The sequence below is a fragment of the Selaginella moellendorffii genome, unplaced genomic scaffold, assembly GCF_000143415.4.
Source record: "Selaginella moellendorffii unplaced genomic scaffold, v1.0 SELMOscaffold_83, whole genome shotgun sequence".
Taxonomy (NCBI): Eukaryota; Viridiplantae; Streptophyta; class Lycopodiopsida; order Selaginellales; family Selaginellaceae; genus Selaginella; species Selaginella moellendorffii.
In genome coordinates, this window is record NW_003314344.1 from 843098 (window position 1) to 859278 (window position 16181).

Here is a 16181-nt window from a genome sequence, read left to right on the forward strand (position 1 = left end):
AGGCCAGCGATGGAAGCACAAGCATCGGTTTCAGTGTCGTTCACAGGGATGCACCCAGGTCCAAGCTGAGAGACGAGAAGCTTGCACTAGAGCTTGATTCCGAGTCTTCTCCCACGCACCGTGATGCTGCCTTCAAAGATGTCATCCAGTACGTTCAAGCGCGGCAGGCTCGAGTAGCAAAACATCGTCGAAGTAAGCATCACCACCGCCACCACCACCATCACCAGCATCGTAACCATGGAAAAAACGCTGTGACCGGGTTTCGAAAAACTTTCAAAGCTCGATGTCGAGCACAAGCAGAGGATTGTGCAGACGATCATTGGGATTGGCGAAGAAGACAACGAGCTGTTCTTGTCCAAGCTACGGGATAGGATTGACAGGTATCTCTCGCTCCTGTTTTTGCTTGACTTTTCAAACTAAGATCTCCTACTCTTGTCCAGGGTCGGCTTAAAAGATTGAAGTTCGTTTCAAACACCTTCATGTCGTTGGACGCGTTCACGGTGGAAGCAGGGCTTTGCCAACGCTATGGAACACAACACTCAACTGGATAGAGGTTTTAACTCATCTGCCTGTGTCCGATGTTTCTCAAATCTGCATGCTGCAGAGCATACTGGACATGGTGCGCCTTGTCCCCACCAGGAAAAGATCCCTTACCGTCCTAAACAACATTAGCGGGATAATAAAACCATCGAGGTCGGTTTCATGTCCATCTCTTTCCTTGCGTAAATCGGGAGCTTTTCCAGGATAACGCTGCTCCTTGGACCTCCCGGATCTGGAAGAAGCACATTTCTTCTCGCTCTTTCTGGGAAGCTCAGCGATGACTTGAAGGTCAGACTGAAATGGACCATATTGCACTGCCTAAACTTTAGAATTTGCAGGTAACTGGAAGTGTTACCTACAATGGTCATGAATTACACGAGTTTGTGCCTCAACGAACTGCTTCATACACCAGTCAAAATGACGTACACCTGGACGAACTGACAGTACGGGAGACATTTGACTTCTCATCGCGCTGTCAAGGTGTTGGCTCTTCATACGGTCGGTATGTTGTTGCTACTAGCTCTACAAACTCCAACTTCTCTTGCCTGCAACGCAGAAATGTTATCTGAACTGGCCAAGCGTGAGAGAGCAGCAGGAATCAAGCCAGATCCAGATATCGATGCGTTTATGAAAGTATGTGATGTTCTGCTCGTGATCCTGACCTGGATTTGTGCTGGCATTTGCAGGCCTCAGCCATTCAAGGCCAAAGAACAAGTATAGTTTCCGACTATGTTCTCAAGGTACTCTTGTTTTTTTGTTGAGAATGTTCTCAAATTGTATCAACTTATAGATTCTGGGTCTCGACATTTGCGGAGACATCTTTGTGGGGAATGACATGTTGAGAGGAATTTCCGGAGGTCAGAAGAAAAGAGTCACTACAGGTACTTTATCTTCTTGTTTAGTTTTCTTAATAGCAAAGGTTATAATTGTGCCCAGGGGAGATGCTTGTTGGGCCCGTAAAAGCATTTTTCATGGACGAGATTTCTACTGGTCTGGACAGCTCAACAACTTATCAGATTGTCAAGTGTCTCAAGCAATCCGTTCATGCAACGAGTGGCACTATGGTCATCTCATTACTGCAGCCGGCGCCTGAAACATATGATCTGTTTGACGACGTTATTCTCTTGTCCGAGGGCCAAATCGTATACCAAGGACCTCGTACTAATGTTCTTGAATTCTTCGAGGCTCAGGGATTCCGATGTCCAGAAAGAAAAGGCGTCGCTGATTTCCTACAAGAGGTCTGACTTTAGACTTGGTTTTAAGCTCTACTCACTAGTTCATGCATCAGGTGACTTCGAGAAAAGATCAAAGTCAATACTGGGCATTGGATGAGCCATATTCATACGTCTCCGTGGAGGACTTCGTTGAAGCGTTTAAAAAATTTAGCGTGGGTCAGCAACTTGTATCGGAGTTATCACGACCGTTTGACAAGTCAACCAGCCATCCCGCGGCTCTGGTTACCGAGAAATTCTCATTAACAAACTGGGAACTGTTTCAGGCATGCCTTGCCAGAGAATGGCTGTTGATGAGAAGAAACTCGTTCCTCTTCATTTTCAAGGCTATACAGGTAACAACTATTGTTTTTTTTTTTTTTTTGCTTTTTATCTCCCAATATTCAACATTCTTATCTCTTTTCCAGATTAGCATTGTTTCAGTCATCGGGATGACAGTCTTTTTGCGTACCGAAATGCATCATGAAACCGTCGGGGATGGAAACAAGTACCTTGGTGCTTTGTTTTATGGCCTGCTCAACGTAGCCTTCAATGGGATGGCTGAAATGGCCATGACCGTCGTCTATCTTCCAGTTTTCTACAAGCAGAGAGACCTCTTGTTCTATCCTGCTTGGGCGTATGCACTGCCAGTCATACTTTTGAAAATCCCGGTGTCTGTTATGGACTCTGCAATATGGACCGTCATCACTTACTATGTTATAGGCTTTGCACCAGAGGCTAGCAGGTAACTGTTTTCTTTACCTGATGGTTGATTTGCCTACACGGCTATTGCAGGTTTTTCAAGCAGTTCCTCCTCTTCATTTGTCTCCATATTATGTCGCTGGGATTGTTTCGCATGGTTGGCGCACTGTCTCGAACTATAGTTGTGGCAAACACTCTAGGCTCTTTCCAGTTCCTGCTTATGTGCGCACTAGGAGGCTTTATCTTGTCCAGAGGTAAACATTGTTGGTCGCTTTTCCTTCTCGCTCAGCAAGAATTTTTGTGCAGAGAACATTCCAAATTGGCTAACTTGGGGTTACTGGAGTACACCGCTGTCTTATGCGCAGAATGCACTCTCTGCCAACGAGTTTCTTGCCCATCGCTGGCAAAGAGTACATGTTTCTTTGCTGCTGTTTGTTGTGTTGCTCACCAAAACTTTCGTTGTAGCCTTCTAATTCTTCAGATACTGTTGGAGTTGCTTTCCTTAAATCTCGTGGATTATTTACGAACGAGTATTGGTATTGGATTGGCGTTGGAGCTTTGCTTGGGTTCGGAGCTGTGTACAATTTCCTGTACATTGTCGCATTAAGCTATCTTGATCGTAAGTTCTTTCTTGCGTGTAGTGCAAGTTGCTAACTTGCTGTTTCTGATACCAGCTTTCGAAAATTCTCGGGGAGCTATTTCGGAGGAAAAGACTAAAGACAAAGACATTTCAGTCTCCGAGGCCAGTAAAACCTGGGATAGCGGTACGATTTTCCATTGTTCTTCTTTTCGTTGACACTTTACCTTTGAGCAGTGGAAGGGATGGAAATGGCATTGGCAACTAAAACAGGGATGGTGCTGCCGTTTCCTCCCCTGTCAATTTCTTTCTCCCATGTCAACTATTACGTTGACATGCCTTTGGTATGAGTGCATTTAAGAATTTTCCTTTTGTTTTGACGCATATTCTGGATTGCAAAACAGGAAATGAAGAAGCAAGGAGTGTCTGACGACAAGCTGCAGCTGCTACAAGACATTACTGGAGCCTTCCGACCAGGAGTTCTTACGGCACTCGTTGGCGTGAGTGGTGCTGGAAAGACAACGTTGATGGACGTCCTTGCAGGCAGAAAGACAGGTGGTTACATCGAGGGAAGCATCAATATCTCCGGGTTTCCCAAAAAGCAAGAGACGTTTGCTCGAATCTCTGGATACTGCGAGCAAAATGATATTCACTCCCCATATGTGACAGTAAGAGAATCAGTTACTTACTCGGCATGGCTTCGTCTGTCTCAAGAGATTGACAGCAGAACCAGAAAGGTAATTTTTGCGTGGTCTTATTGTTCTTTTCATTCTCGTAATGGTGGCTGGATTAACTGCAGATGTTTGTTCAAGAAGTCTTAAATCTTGTGGAGCTCACTCCCGTCCAGAATGGTCTTGTTGGCCTTCCTGGGGTCAACGGGCTTTCCACCGAGCAGAGGAAGCGGCTGACAATTGCAGTGGAGCTTGTTGCGAATCCGTCCATCATTTTTATGGATGAACCAACATCGGGATTGGATGCAAGAGCTGCGGCGGTGGTCATGCGCGCCGTCAGAAACACTGTCAAAACCGGCCGAACCGTTGTCTGTACCATACATCAACCGAGTATTGATATCTTCGAAATGTTTGATGAGGTACGTAAGACCACATATATTTGCAACTTCTGAGGGAATGACTTGTGAATTGTGAAGCTCTTGCTGATGAAACGTGGAGGCCAAGTTATCTATGCAGGACCATTGGGAACAAACTCTTGCCATCTGATTGAGTACCTCGAGGTACTCCAAAAGTTAACTTTCTCTGCCTATCTGACTGACCTTTATGAAATATAGGCCGTCGAGGGAATTCCAAAGATTGGTGATGGCATCAATCCAGCAACTTGGATGCTAGATGTAACGTCTCAAACTGTCGAGAGCCAGCTGAGGATAGACTTCGCCACGATCTACAAGGAATCGTCGCTGTACAAGTAAGCGTTCAGAGTCTTGCATTACGGTGCCTTGAATCACAATCTAATACACAGGCGCAATGAAGATCTCGTGGAGGAGCTCAGCACTCCGGCTCCTGGTTCTAAGGACTTGTACTTCACGTCAACATTCTCCCAGACCTTTGTGGAGCAGTGCAAAGCATGCCTGTGGAAGCAGTACTGGTCATACTGGAGAAATCCTCAGTATCAACTTGTTCGCCTCTTCTTCACTGCCTTCGTCTCGCTTATGTTCGGGGTCATCTTCTGGGGCTGTGGATCCAAAAGGTACACGATCTCCTTTCTTCATTCTTGTTCGTCATACCAAACAAGCTTGCATTGCAGGGATACTCAGCAAGACGTCTTCAACGTCATCGGCGTTTTGTATCTGGTAGTTCTCTTCGTAGGAGTGAACAATGCAGCATCTGTGATACCAGTTGTCGATATAGAACGCACCGTTTATTACCGAGAAAGAGCTGCTGGAATGTATTCTCCGCTGCCATACGCGATCGCCCAGGTACAAGAGTTCTTTCTTTTCTTTCTTTTCTCATGCGAGTTGACAATGGATTCACAGGTCGTTATTGAGGTCCCTTATCTCTTGACTCAGACAATAATCTTCGGGCTTGTAGTTTATCCAATGGTCCAGTTCGAGTGGACAGTCGTCAAGTTCTTCTGGTTCATGTTCTTCTCGTTCTTCAGTTTTTGGTACTTCACGCTCTACGGGATGATGATCCTTGCTCTCTCTCCGAATGGACAATTCGCTGCCATTATTTCGTCGTTCTTCTATATCATGTGGAACCTCTTCTCGGGATTCCTGATTCCATACTCGGTAAGAGAAAGACTGGAAAATACTTACTTCGTTAACATGTTTTGCTTTGTACCGATACAGCAAATCCCCGTGTGGTGGCAGTGGTATTACTGGATTTCTCCCGTTGCATGGACTCTATACGGCTTGATAACTTCCCAGCTCGGAGACGTGAAATCCTTCATGCAAATACCAGAGCAAGCACCAGTCCGAGTGGAGGATTTTATCAGGGACCGGTTCAACTTTCGCTACGACTTTCTGGGCCTCATGGCCGGCGTGCATGTGGCATTTGTCATCCTTTCTATCCTCGTCTTCGCGTTTTGCATCAAGCACTTCAACTTTCAGCGGCGTTAAATAGATACCAGACTAGATTTCTATGCCTGCACGAAATGCAAGCTTCATTAATGAGGAAACAGGTTATCTTGTTTGCTGACCTCGGTGTGAGCTCGCAAGATCACAGCCTGGGTTATAATGTGATTTGAGGGAGTCAAAAGAGCTGTATACTATCCTTTAGCCAACGGTTGCAAGTAGAAAAATCGTCATGGAGCCCAGAAAAAGTTGTAAACGTTTCTGCTCACTACACTGCTAATGGATTTGTTCTTGTTTAGAATCCCAAGCCCTGTCAAAAGATTCTTTTGTTTGGAAACATCTCCTTCCTGTCAACGAGATATAAGCCCAACTCCAAGAAAATAAACAAATCCTTACCAGCGCAGTGTATGCTTGAGCCAGAGCCAACACAGTTGGATACCTGTCCAGGATGGAAAGAGCTATGTCCTCCGTTACATGCCTTATCTGTAACAAACCACACACAGATAGATGATAAAGCGCCGAACACGGTCGACTTACTTGCATGAGTTGCACCCCGAACACATCTCTCACTCTTTCCTTCTCGACGTCGCTGCAGTGCTCCAGGAACTCCTGGTAGCTCATGCATCGCTTGCTTTCACCAGACAAGCCACCTGTCTCACCGCTGTAACGCCTGTTGATTGCATTCGTAAGCTCTCCATATCTGCTTATTGTGTCGTGAGTGTCTCGTGTCCTCTGGACGTCGAATCCTTCAAGTATTTCGGTTGTCAGAGCTCTGGTTATCGATGATAAACGAGTGAGCCTCAAAGGAAACAAAAAACTCACGCAGTTTTAATGCTTTCCGCGCCGTCTATCAGATTTGGATCGCCCTCAATAAGATAAATTAACCGGGTTATCCCGCAGCGCTGTTCGCAATGAAAAAAGTTACGCTTGGCTGAGCAATGAACGTCGCGCTTACCAATAGTCTTAGTTTCTGCGTCTTGTAACGAGTATCTTTGATTGACGACCACAGGTCATCGACCGCTTTCCTTTCCACGATGAAGTCCAATACAAACTCCTGCCTCGTGAGCTTGTTGTACGCCACCCACGTAGCGTCTCCAACTGGTAGATGTCTCACCTAAAAAACGAGGAGAGAAAAAACTCAAACACGAGCACACCACGCATATAATCAAACGCAGCTTACCTCGACATCCACTTTGTATTGTTGTCGCAACCGTTCGGCAAACATTGACTTCGAAGTTCTGAAACTCAATGCTTAGAACCACCTCATAAGCATGGCAGGAACGACTTACCCCCTACCACCGCGTGTAAAGCATTCTCTGTCATCCAAAATCAAGATAACACTGTATACATTAGCGAAACTTTCGCCCTCACTCAGAGGAGGAACAGCAAGACAGGATTTTGTGCTGCCGATGCTTGCTCCAGTTCCTGCCGTGAAACAGACTTAGAAATTATCCTCCTGGACAAAAATAAAGGCCTACCCGTGACTGGTGTTGCCTGATCTGCAAAGTTGGTAAGAAACGAAATAAAAGGTAAGGGACGATTGAGACATGCTATAGAACAAGCCATACCCGCACCATGAAGCCTAGTCTCATTCGATTTTATCTGCCGCTCACACCGCATTATGGTAGGTGCCTTTGCAGCAGCAGCAACAGCAGCATAAGTTGGACCTGGATTTCGGTTCACAGTGCAAACTGGAGAAGAACTCTGGTTTTGGGACGAGTTTTGATCTGCGGAAGGAGAAGCATTTGTAGGCTGGGCCTGACTAGAAGTCTGGTTTGATGTTGTGGAAGCATCCAGCAAACCACCTCTCAGGCAACACTCCTTTGCAGTTTCATGGCCTTCTTCTGTCAGCATGTACCTGTTGCAACACGCATTATCAATTCCAGTGAGGCCACAAAACATGGAGAACGTACTTCGCGGGACAACTCGACTTGACAACAAGTCCTTTCGAGATAAGCGTCTTCATGGACGACCAGCCCGAGTACCAGTCCTTGGTAGAGTCACCAAATCGCCCACTCCCAGTTGAGTTTTTGTTCGATGGCCTGTCTACAGCTTGTGAGCTGACAAAAATACAGGAAAAGAAGGAAGAAAAAACAAGCCAATTCTTACTGAATTTGCATCTTAGAGAGTCCGCTAAGTTCTGCCGCGTCAATGAGCTCTTGCTTCATCATGTATGACTTCCCTTCGTTTAGAAAGCCTCTGTTCAAACAAAAGCAAAAAGAATGGAAGTGATCGATGCATTTTAGAATTAAAGTACCCGTATAAAGTGATTAATAACGCATATGGTGCTGAATTCTTCTGTGGTAAATATCTTCTCGTTGTTTTCCTCTTCTTCGCTGCGTCAATCTCTCCTGGTCAAGAAAATCACAAGGAAAAAGAGTAGAAAATTCACATACATTGTGAAACATCCTCTTGAGAAGCGTGCTCCAAACCATCAGCGAAAAAATCCTTGAGCTGCTTGAGCATCCAAGCGCCAATTCCTCTGGAATGGCAACGATCGGACAAGAAAAACGCTAGAAACTCTGCCACTCACCTGACCTTGGCAGCCTCTTTGAGGGTACAAATCGGCGCCTTGTGATCGCACACATTCCTGTACGCCGTCGTGAATGTGGCATCCAGATTGTCGCTGAAGCTGGGCTTCTGCATCAGCTCCTCGCGCTTCCAGTAGATGTAGAGCGCCAAGCCCTCGTTCTGCTCGCACGCCACGGGCCTCGTCGCCATGGCTGCCAGGAACCCTAAACCCTCCCTTGGCGCTCAAAGAGACGAGCATATTCCAAAAAATTTGGTATTAAGTACCGTACAATTCCGATAGAGCAATAAAACCTCCTCTTTGTCTCTTTAATCCTCCTCATAGTCAAACTTGATGGAGTGTGAAGCTCCATCGATGGTACCACCACGGTAAGATCCACGCTTCTTCTTCGTTTTCTCGTGTCGAAAGCCCCTGGAGGAGGTGTTAAAACTTAGAGCAATGGAACTTTGTTAAAAACTTAGCTATGGAACTTACCTTCCTCTCACTTGACCGAGAACTTCCTGGGCCTTGGCACCCCATCCCGTCTCAGCACCACTCTGGCCACGAAACGAGCGCACAGATCAAAGACGTTTAACACAAGCTAGCCTGTGAGAGTTACCTTTGCCCAGTATGAATTGTCTTGGAGCCTGGAATCTACAAACTCGACCTGTAGAGCAGTGTTTAGCGTTAGCGTTCAATCGATTTGTTCTAGAAAGCCTACTTACTTGCGAGGAATCCACTCTCTGGAAAGCTTTCGGCTAGACGAAGAACACGGAGTTAGAAAAGAAACATGACAGGAACGGGCTTTCACGTACCTTCTTACTGTCAGACTCGCTGCCGTTTTGATCCGCTGCACGACCTCGATTTTTCCTACGCTTGTCAGAAGATTCATCTTCCACTTTCGGGACCTCTGGCTCTTCGGGTGGCACAGTCGCAGAGCACTCCTTCAGTGGTTTCTCTTCCTCGTTCTTTTCCGTCCCCTTCTTTGCTTTCCTTTTCTTCGCCGGTGCCTCAGGTTTCTCGAGTGGCATGCTCCCAGCGTTCGCATTTCCGTTGGCATCCTCTTTCGCCTTTCTCGGCTTCTTTGTTTTCGGTATGTCCGCAAGCTCCGAACTCTCGACTAGGCTCTTCGTCTCGTTCACCGTCTTCTGTTTCTCAGGCTCCGTCTCAGTCTCAGTATCAGGACTCTTCTTCGACTTCTTTCCACCACTCTCACGCTCCTTCTTTGCCTTTTTTCTCTTCCACTCAGTGTCGTGCTGTGATGCAATATCACCATCTGTGTTCTCCTTGCTCTCATTGGCCTTCTCAGACTCCCCGTCAATTTCCGAGTTCTTTTCTTTGGGCTCGTCAACCTCCGGTACATCCGGCTTCTCACCTCCAGTTTTTCGCTTCTTTTTCTTCGGCACCTCTTCCGCAACCTCGGGCTCCTTCATCGAATTCGTCTCTGCAAGCTCGGGAGCACTACTCAAGGCCCCCTCCTTTGTTTTCTTCTTTTTCGGCTTCCCGTCATGCTTTAGTTCGTCATCACCAACGCGCTGCTTGGTCTTCTTTTTGTCACTGTCCTCTTCGTTCTTCTTTTGCGCTTTATCCTTTGACTCTGCTACTTCTCCACTTCCGACCTCCTCGGGGACCTGCTCCCTATCCTCTTTGGTCTTCTTTGCCTTCTTTTTCTTTGGCACCTGCGCAACGACTTTAACCTGCTTCGTAGCGTCGTCACTCACCTCCATCGGCATTTTCCCTTTATCCTTTGACTCTGCTACCTCTCCACTTCCAGCTGCCTCCTCGGGGACCTGCTCGCTCTCCTCTTTGGCCTTCTTCGCCTTCCTTTTCTTTTGCACACGAGCAACGGTTTCTACTTCATCGACTTTAACCTGCTTAGCAGCTTCGTCGCTCTCCTCCATCTTCGTTTTCATCTTATTTGGAACCTCAGGCTCTACTTCCTCAGCAATGGCTTGCTTAGCAACCTCTTCCTTCTCCATCCTTTTCTTTGTCTTCTTCTTCGGGACCTCCGGCTCAGCATTGTCTTGCTTAGCAACCTCTTCCTTCTCCTCCATCTTGATCTTCGTTTTCTTCTTTTTTGGTACCTCCGGCTCTCCTTCCTCAGCATTGGTGGCAGCCTCTTCCATCTTCTTCTTTGTTTTTGGTACCCCCGGCTCTACTTCCTCAGCAGAATTGGCTTTCTCAGAAGACTCCTCTGTCCTTTTCTTTGATTTCTTCTTTTTCGGTACCTCCGGCTGCTTAGCAACCTGTTCTTCCCCCTCCTTTCGATCGTGCTCTACATCCTCAGCTATACTCTGCTTGGCATCCTCACTCTCTGCCTTTTCACACTTTCCTTTCTTTGCCTTGTTCTTCCTTGGCACCTCAGCGTCTTGATCCTGCTCGGCCTCAGCCTCCGTGCTCTTCCTGGCCTTCTTCCTAGATTTGGAAGGCTTCTCCAAGCATGAATCTCCGTCCCCAGCTATCGGCGTCTCACTTGCATCGTCAGCTTTCTTCGTTTTCTTCGTTTTCTGCTTCGGCGCCTCCTCTAGAGCTCCATTCTCTAATTCCTGAGCTACCTTCTTCTTCTTCGATCGAGGCTTCTCCTTTGGATTCGCTCCAGCAGCCATTTCTCCGATCAATAACAGTCTACACGAGGCCTACCTCCATTGCCGCGAATGCCGTCGCCATTGCATGCCCTAACTTAAACCCTAGCTCTTTTTCAAATCAGGCGATTAGATTTGGTCCAACGACATCTCAACCGTTCGCTTCCCAGGGCGGGCGCACTCTTGGCTATGGCGAGTTGATTGAGAGAGCCGCGCCATAGCGCTCACATTTCTCTTCCTCTCAAGGTACTGGAGAATGTGAAATGAATCGACACTCGGCTATGAAAGTCCAAGAAATCGATTAGCTTCCAGCAAGAAAAGAGCATGGAGAAGGCCGAGGATCAAAATGCTGTGAGTGCCACAAAGAGATCGATAGGAGAGCTAGAGGGCACAAGCGAGCTCCAGCCACATCCACATCCACAGCCAGGCGCTACCACTACATCACAATCGCAAGAACTCGACCAATTCACAGGGCGCAAAGTGAGGAAGAGATTCGGCCGGAAGCTCTACAACGGTGAAGTAAGGAGCTACGACAAGGAAACCAAGTGGTACTGGATCGTCTACGAGGATGGCGATGAGGAAGAAGTGGACTGGAATGATCTGGAGAAGATCTTGGTGCCACTGGAAGAAGAACAACCAAAGATCACACCACCTCCAATTACTAACAAGCGTCCCAAGAAGAATGACTTCGTCTTTTGGTGACCAAGCTTTGGTTTTCGTTATTCTTTTCTTTTTTCTTTGTTTTTCTTTTTTTTTGTTCTTCCTGTAATGAAATGTATCTCTAGATCCCTCTGTACAGATTTTGTACCAAAATCACGAGCAGCGCAGCACAAAAGAGGCACAAAAACGAGACCTGTCGACTTCGAGGAGCGCTTACTTGATGAACCAACGAAAGCTGCCGCTGCTGCCACTCTTCTCGATCTTCTCGACGTTAGCTAGCTACGAACAATCGAAACGCTTCGTGATCACGGCATGTAGGACGAGTATCTTCCCAGGTTCCCGGCTGATCCGGGTCTCTGTTGCTGGTTTCCAAGCAGTCCCTGTTGTTGCTGCTGTTGCCTCGAGCTCTGGCGGCCTGGAACGGGATCTTCCGTGTGAGCGTCGAGGCCTCGCAGCATATGAGGCTTTGGAACTGCCAGTGCCTCGCCATCGTATTCCACCACCCTTTCCCAGTTCTCGTACGCGACTTTGACGAGCTTGTCCACGTAAACCTGTGGAAGACGAACTAAGTTTTGGCAAAACCGTAAGAGAGAAATGAGGATTCAGACCTTTTCGCTGTCGGACAAAGAATCTGCGGACACGTACTGGCCGTCGGCGATCAATCCCATCAGCTGGAAAATGTTGTTGAAAATGACTCCGATGTTATGTCTCTCGTCCGCATAGTAGACGTGAAGCTTGCCACTCAACACGCATGTCTTTGCGTGCTCCACAGTTCCTTCCCACATCTTGTTGGACATTCCATTTCCCAGCACCTGAGATTCAGCACAACGTTTTAGCTTGTCCACAAACTAAAAAAACTCTTCTAAGTAGAAACAGAAGTAGCGCTTGCTTACATTGCGCAACTTTTGAGGGTCCATGACAACCATTCGCAGGAAATCTTCCACTGACTGTATCCCGTTTTGATTCAGCCGCTTGTGGAAAGCCCCGTCCTTTCCGATCTTATCCAGACGCCACACCTCGTCCGTTAATGCAGGTGGATAATGCTTCTTGTACACTGCACAAGAGCGCACGTAACATCGGTAAGCAGCATGTCAAAACCAAACAAAAAAAAGAAACAGTTAAGTGGCCAACTTACGTTCCCCTCTGTGATCTTTCACTGTGAACGATTCTGTCTTTGCTTCTCGAATACGAAGAACTTCGCTGCTAGCTCCCGACATCCGGACCCCAAGCCTGAATTTCCTGCTCCTGATCCAGCTCGAGTTATCTGTGAAGGTGAGCTCCCCAAGCGCTCCCACCCCTTCCTTCAATGTCAAGTGAGCCTCTCCCGTAAGCAAAGGCCTCTTGCCTTCGCGCTCCTTGACAACATGGTTCTCAAACTCCTCCTGCGTCCAGTCATCCTCATCGTCAACACTAAAGTCGCCTTCCAGAACTACGATATCTAACTTTGCTGAAGCTTCGGGTCCAGTCGTGACAACTTGACCTGTGGCTGCATCCTGGAGCACCACATGTATGCTCGACCCCTGCTCGCCTTCTACTTTGCTACCCGTGAAAAGCGGAAGCGCGAGCTTGTTTCTAAATTGCAACCTCAACATCTTGTCGTTCGGGCCGGGGATCTTCTTTGGAGGCGAAGCTCTGGAGTAATCCTCGATCAGAACTTCCACAAAATCTAGAGAAAGGAGATGAAAGATCTAGCACTTACTTTAGTCCCAGTTTTGAAGATGGGAATTTTGATAGAGCTCGTTCAACCTCTTCACCAACCTGATCTCACAGAAGAAAGGAAAAAAAAACTTTGATGTCAAGGCATCGAAACAGAAAAAAGAAAGAAACTCACAACTTTGCGGAGGAAAGGTTCCAGAGAGGTACACAGCTTTTGCATGCTATCCATCTTCACAGCTTCGAATATGACCCTGTTAGATAAGAAATGTTATTGCGAGATGAATTGGACTTGGTCATATCTTCTCTTACCCGGCAAGCGACTTTTGCCTCTTCTCTTCGGGCAATCCATCCCTGTTGCTGAAGCTGGCTTGCTTCTCCAGCGGCCTCTTCTCCCTCAGCGCATTCGGATTAAGCGTCATACCTAGAATCTCTCCAATTGCCCCAGACCTGAGTCCTGACCACCAAGACACACGAAGAATCAGTCATTGCTGCGCGAAATTCACATCTGGATCCCCAAAACCCCCAAACCTTAGCGTGCGCTTTCCCGATCCTTCTCGGAATTGGGAAGAATTCCCTCCTCTCGCGTGAGCTTGCGCGCGAGCAGCGCCTCCGCAGAGATTTTTGGCTGCGATGCGCGGAGAGGACGAATCTGAACCCTGCGAAGCAGCGCCCACGAAACCTCCTCCCAGCCTGCTGAAAATTTCCTCCACGCTTCCTCGCCGAAACTATGGCTACAATAATCCCAAAACCACAAAACCCCGCGCCCGTGTGAACGCGACATAAAGGCCGCGTGGGCGCGGTGAGCTGGCAGCGGGCAACACAGTCTCCGCGTGCCACGGCGGCTCAGTCGGCGTAGGCGTGCGGCCAATCGCAATTCACCACGTCAGCCCTGCTGCCACGGTGGCGCCTCTGGAATATTCTTACCGGGTCAAGTCAATCGCACACTCGTCTTACTCAACGCGGGTCTCCATCATAAGTGGCGAGGAAGTCAATCCTGTATCTTTCTCGCGATCGTAATCCCTAACTTTTGTGCCAATTTTTCTGGGATAGGCCTCTCTAGCTGGATGGATTGATCGCCAATGTCAAAATTAAACTAGGCATGCCCAACACTTTGGATGGAATCAAACGTCTCTCAAAGATTTGTATATCCTGGACTAAATTACAATCTAGAAACAACATCAGCGCAAGTTTTTCCACGTACGTAACATGGCGTATGTCTACTTTGTGAATGCGTCGTCAAAGCAAGCCGCGGATGGATGGAATATAACCTGGTGCCGGCGCCGTGAAACCATATATTCGATGCTTTGGAATAGACTATAGAAAGCTCCCAAATTCTGGGAATCGGACAAAGAGAAAACTTACAAGCTTTTGTTTACGAGACGCGAGGGAAGAAAATGGCCGCGACCTGACTGCTTCCAAACACGATCGAGGTGACGAGGAGACCCAGCAATCCAAATGCATTCCAGATCCCCCTGAATCTATTGTTTGGATCGCCGGTGTAGTATCTACACAAAATCAAAGAAGATCAAGCCAAAAACTAGAACTTCTCGATCCAGATTTAAGTGATTTCACTCACCCGAGCGAATAGACGACGCGTCCAATCACCCATACCATTCCAAAGCTGCATCAATCCGAGAGAAGAAAAAGAGATTTTTTCACAGCCGATCGAGCTGAAACAAGGCTAGAGTTTCCAGAATACTCACACGGACGCGGTGATCGGGTAGCCCAAGCCCGACACAAGCAGCAGCGCCAGAAATGCCGGGTAGCTCTCGAGCGTGTTTTGATGCGCTCGCTGGTAGCAATTAAACACAGATTTCTCGGCATCCTCGTACATCTGTGCCATGCATGCACGAAAAAGTTCAAGTTTGATCACTAGGATCACTCAAAAATCCCACCTGTGGATATTTCAATCCCACTTTTCGCCGCTGGATTCCCACCTGATCGATCGAATCAAGGAGCGCAGTCACTCGCGGGATCAATCAGCTAGAATGTAATGTAGATTCTCACCTGGACCGCTTGCCATTGCGTAAGAACAGCGCTGGATGCTGCTGTGAGCGCCACGAATCCAAACTCGGCGGGCAGTGGAAACGCCGCTCTCGCTCGCAATCTCGCCGCTCTGCTGCTGCAAATGCCAATGCCAATGCCATTCCTCGGCGGCTTCCTGGCGGCGCCGCATAGAGGAGAGACACTACACGCCATAGCCATTAACTCACAACCCTCGGATCGCGCGTCACTAGCAACGGCTTGGGTGTGTGCACGTGTCACAAATGCGGCACTGCACACCTGGCCAACGTTTCTATACTTGGCCCATATTTAGGGTTCTTGGATCCTCCCTTCGTCGCTAGGAGAAGTGGGATTTCTCACTGCGGCTGCTGCGCTGCCATGGGACGCCGTAAGATCTAGCTACATTCTTCCTCCTCCTCGATTTCCATTCACTCTCTTGGCGCCTCGAATCGATTCTTTGAAGAATGAGAGCTTTGAAATGGATTTTGGCGCGGTTTCTTGATCTTTGGTTCTTTGCTGTGATCCCAGGCCCCGCGCGCTGCTACCGCCAGATCAAGAACAAGCCCTACCCGAAGTCGCGCTACTGCCGCGGCGTGCCCGACCCCAAGATCCGGATCTACGATGTGGGGGCGAAGAAGAAGGGCGTGGACGAGTTCTCGTTTTGCGTCCATCTGGTGAGCTGGGAGAAGGAGAATGTGTCGAGCGAGGCGCTCGAGGCCGCGCGCATCGCTTGCAACAAGTACATGGCCAAGTACGCTGGAAAGGACGCCTTTCATCTGCGCGTTCGAGTTCATCCTTACCACGTCCTGCGAATCAACAAGATGCTCTCGTGCGCTGGAGCTGACAGGTCTTTCTTTGATCGATAGATCCTTTCTTTCGATGTTTCTTTTGGGGTTCATCACTGTTCTATAGGCTCCAAACTGGAATGCGAGGAGCATTTGGAAAGCCACAAGGGACTTGCGCACGAGTAGCTATCGGTCAAGTTCTCCTCTCCGTTCGCTGCAAGGATCACAACAGCGCCCACGCTCAAGAGGCTCTCCGGCGAGCAAAGTTTAAGTTCCCGGGTCGCCAAAAGATCATCGTGAGCCGAAAATGGTACGATATGCTATTTTCTTCGGTCATCCAAAGTTGATAACCCAAGTTTGCGTCTATCAACTTAGGGGCTTCACCAAGTTCAACCGGGATGATTATCTTCGCTGGAAGCAAGAGAGAC

General features: G+C 48.0%; 5 protein-coding genes and 1 pseudogene across 6 annotated transcripts; 2 read left to right on the forward strand and 4 right to left on the reverse strand.

Annotated features, from left to right (window-relative positions):
• The first annotated feature begins 9 nt into the window (after positions 1-9).
• On the forward strand, positions 10-5837 carry LOC9651816 (annotated as a pseudogene).
• LOC9630773 (crossover junction endonuclease MUS81) lies at positions 5620-8313 on the reverse strand. The gene is made up of 14 exons (XM_024661482.1): positions 8091-8313; positions 7954-8039; positions 7815-7893; positions 7667-7756; positions 7471-7599; positions 7126-7415; positions 7036-7056; positions 6847-6982; positions 6738-6795; positions 6513-6671; positions 6380-6459; positions 6095-6329; positions 5954-6040; positions 5620-5904 (listed from the first exon to the last, which is right to left on the reverse strand). The coding sequence occupies exons 1-14, from the start codon at positions 8276-8278 to the stop codon at positions 5788-5790; spliced, it is 1755 nt and encodes a 584-aa protein (XP_024517250.1). The 5' UTR covers positions 8279-8313; the 3' UTR covers positions 5620-5787.
• A 15-nt stretch (positions 8314-8328) lies between these two features.
• LOC112341421 (suppressor protein SRP40-like) lies at positions 8329-10751 on the reverse strand. Its single transcript, XM_024661481.1, has 5 exons — positions 8882-10751; positions 8792-8824; positions 8686-8733; positions 8562-8623; positions 8329-8498 (listed from the first exon to the last, which is right to left on the reverse strand). Exons 1-5 carry the CDS (start codon positions 10670-10672, stop codon positions 8396-8398), a joined length of 2037 nt encoding a protein of 678 aa, XP_024517249.1. The 5' UTR covers positions 10673-10751; the 3' UTR covers positions 8329-8395.
• Positions 10752-11490: 739 nt separating this feature from the next.
• On the reverse strand, positions 11491-13711 carry LOC9651817 (calmodulin-binding protein 60 B). The gene is made up of 8 exons (XM_002987702.2): positions 13493-13711; positions 13274-13418; positions 13140-13215; positions 13008-13066; positions 12444-12940; positions 12202-12362; positions 11917-12120; positions 11491-11859 (listed from the first exon to the last, which is right to left on the reverse strand). The coding sequence occupies exons 2-8, from the start codon at positions 13381-13383 to the stop codon at positions 11614-11616; spliced, it is 1353 nt and encodes a 450-aa protein (XP_002987748.2). The 5' UTR covers positions 13384-13418; positions 13493-13711; the 3' UTR covers positions 11491-11613.
• A 363-nt stretch (positions 13712-14074) lies between these two features.
• LOC9651818 (microsomal glutathione S-transferase 3) lies at positions 14075-15171 on the reverse strand. 2 transcript variants are annotated; one of them, XM_024661534.1, is made up of 6 exons: positions 14972-15171; positions 14860-14901; positions 14668-14798; positions 14541-14585; positions 14327-14469; positions 14075-14232 (listed from the first exon to the last, which is right to left on the reverse strand). In XM_024661534.1, the coding sequence occupies exons 1-5, from the start codon at positions 15167-15169 to the stop codon at positions 14337-14339; spliced, it is 549 nt and encodes a 182-aa protein (XP_024517302.1). In that variant the 5' UTR covers positions 15170-15171; the 3' UTR covers positions 14075-14232; positions 14327-14336. The 2 variants fall into 2 exon arrangements, with proteins under 2 accessions (XP_024517302.1, XP_002987749.2); XM_002987703.2 differs by lacking the exon at positions 14075-14232 and having other exon boundaries at positions 14237-14469.
• A 175-nt stretch (positions 15172-15346) lies between these two features.
• LOC9651819 (60S ribosomal protein L10) lies at positions 15347-16174 on the forward strand (the record flags this gene model as incomplete). The annotated part of the gene is made up of 4 exons (XM_002987632.2): positions 15347-15356; positions 15497-15815; positions 15881-16063; positions 16129-16174. Coding segments are annotated over exons 1-4 (558 nt in total), but the record flags the coding sequence as incomplete, so codon positions are not given.
• Between the last annotated feature and the right edge of the window lie 7 nt (positions 16175-16181).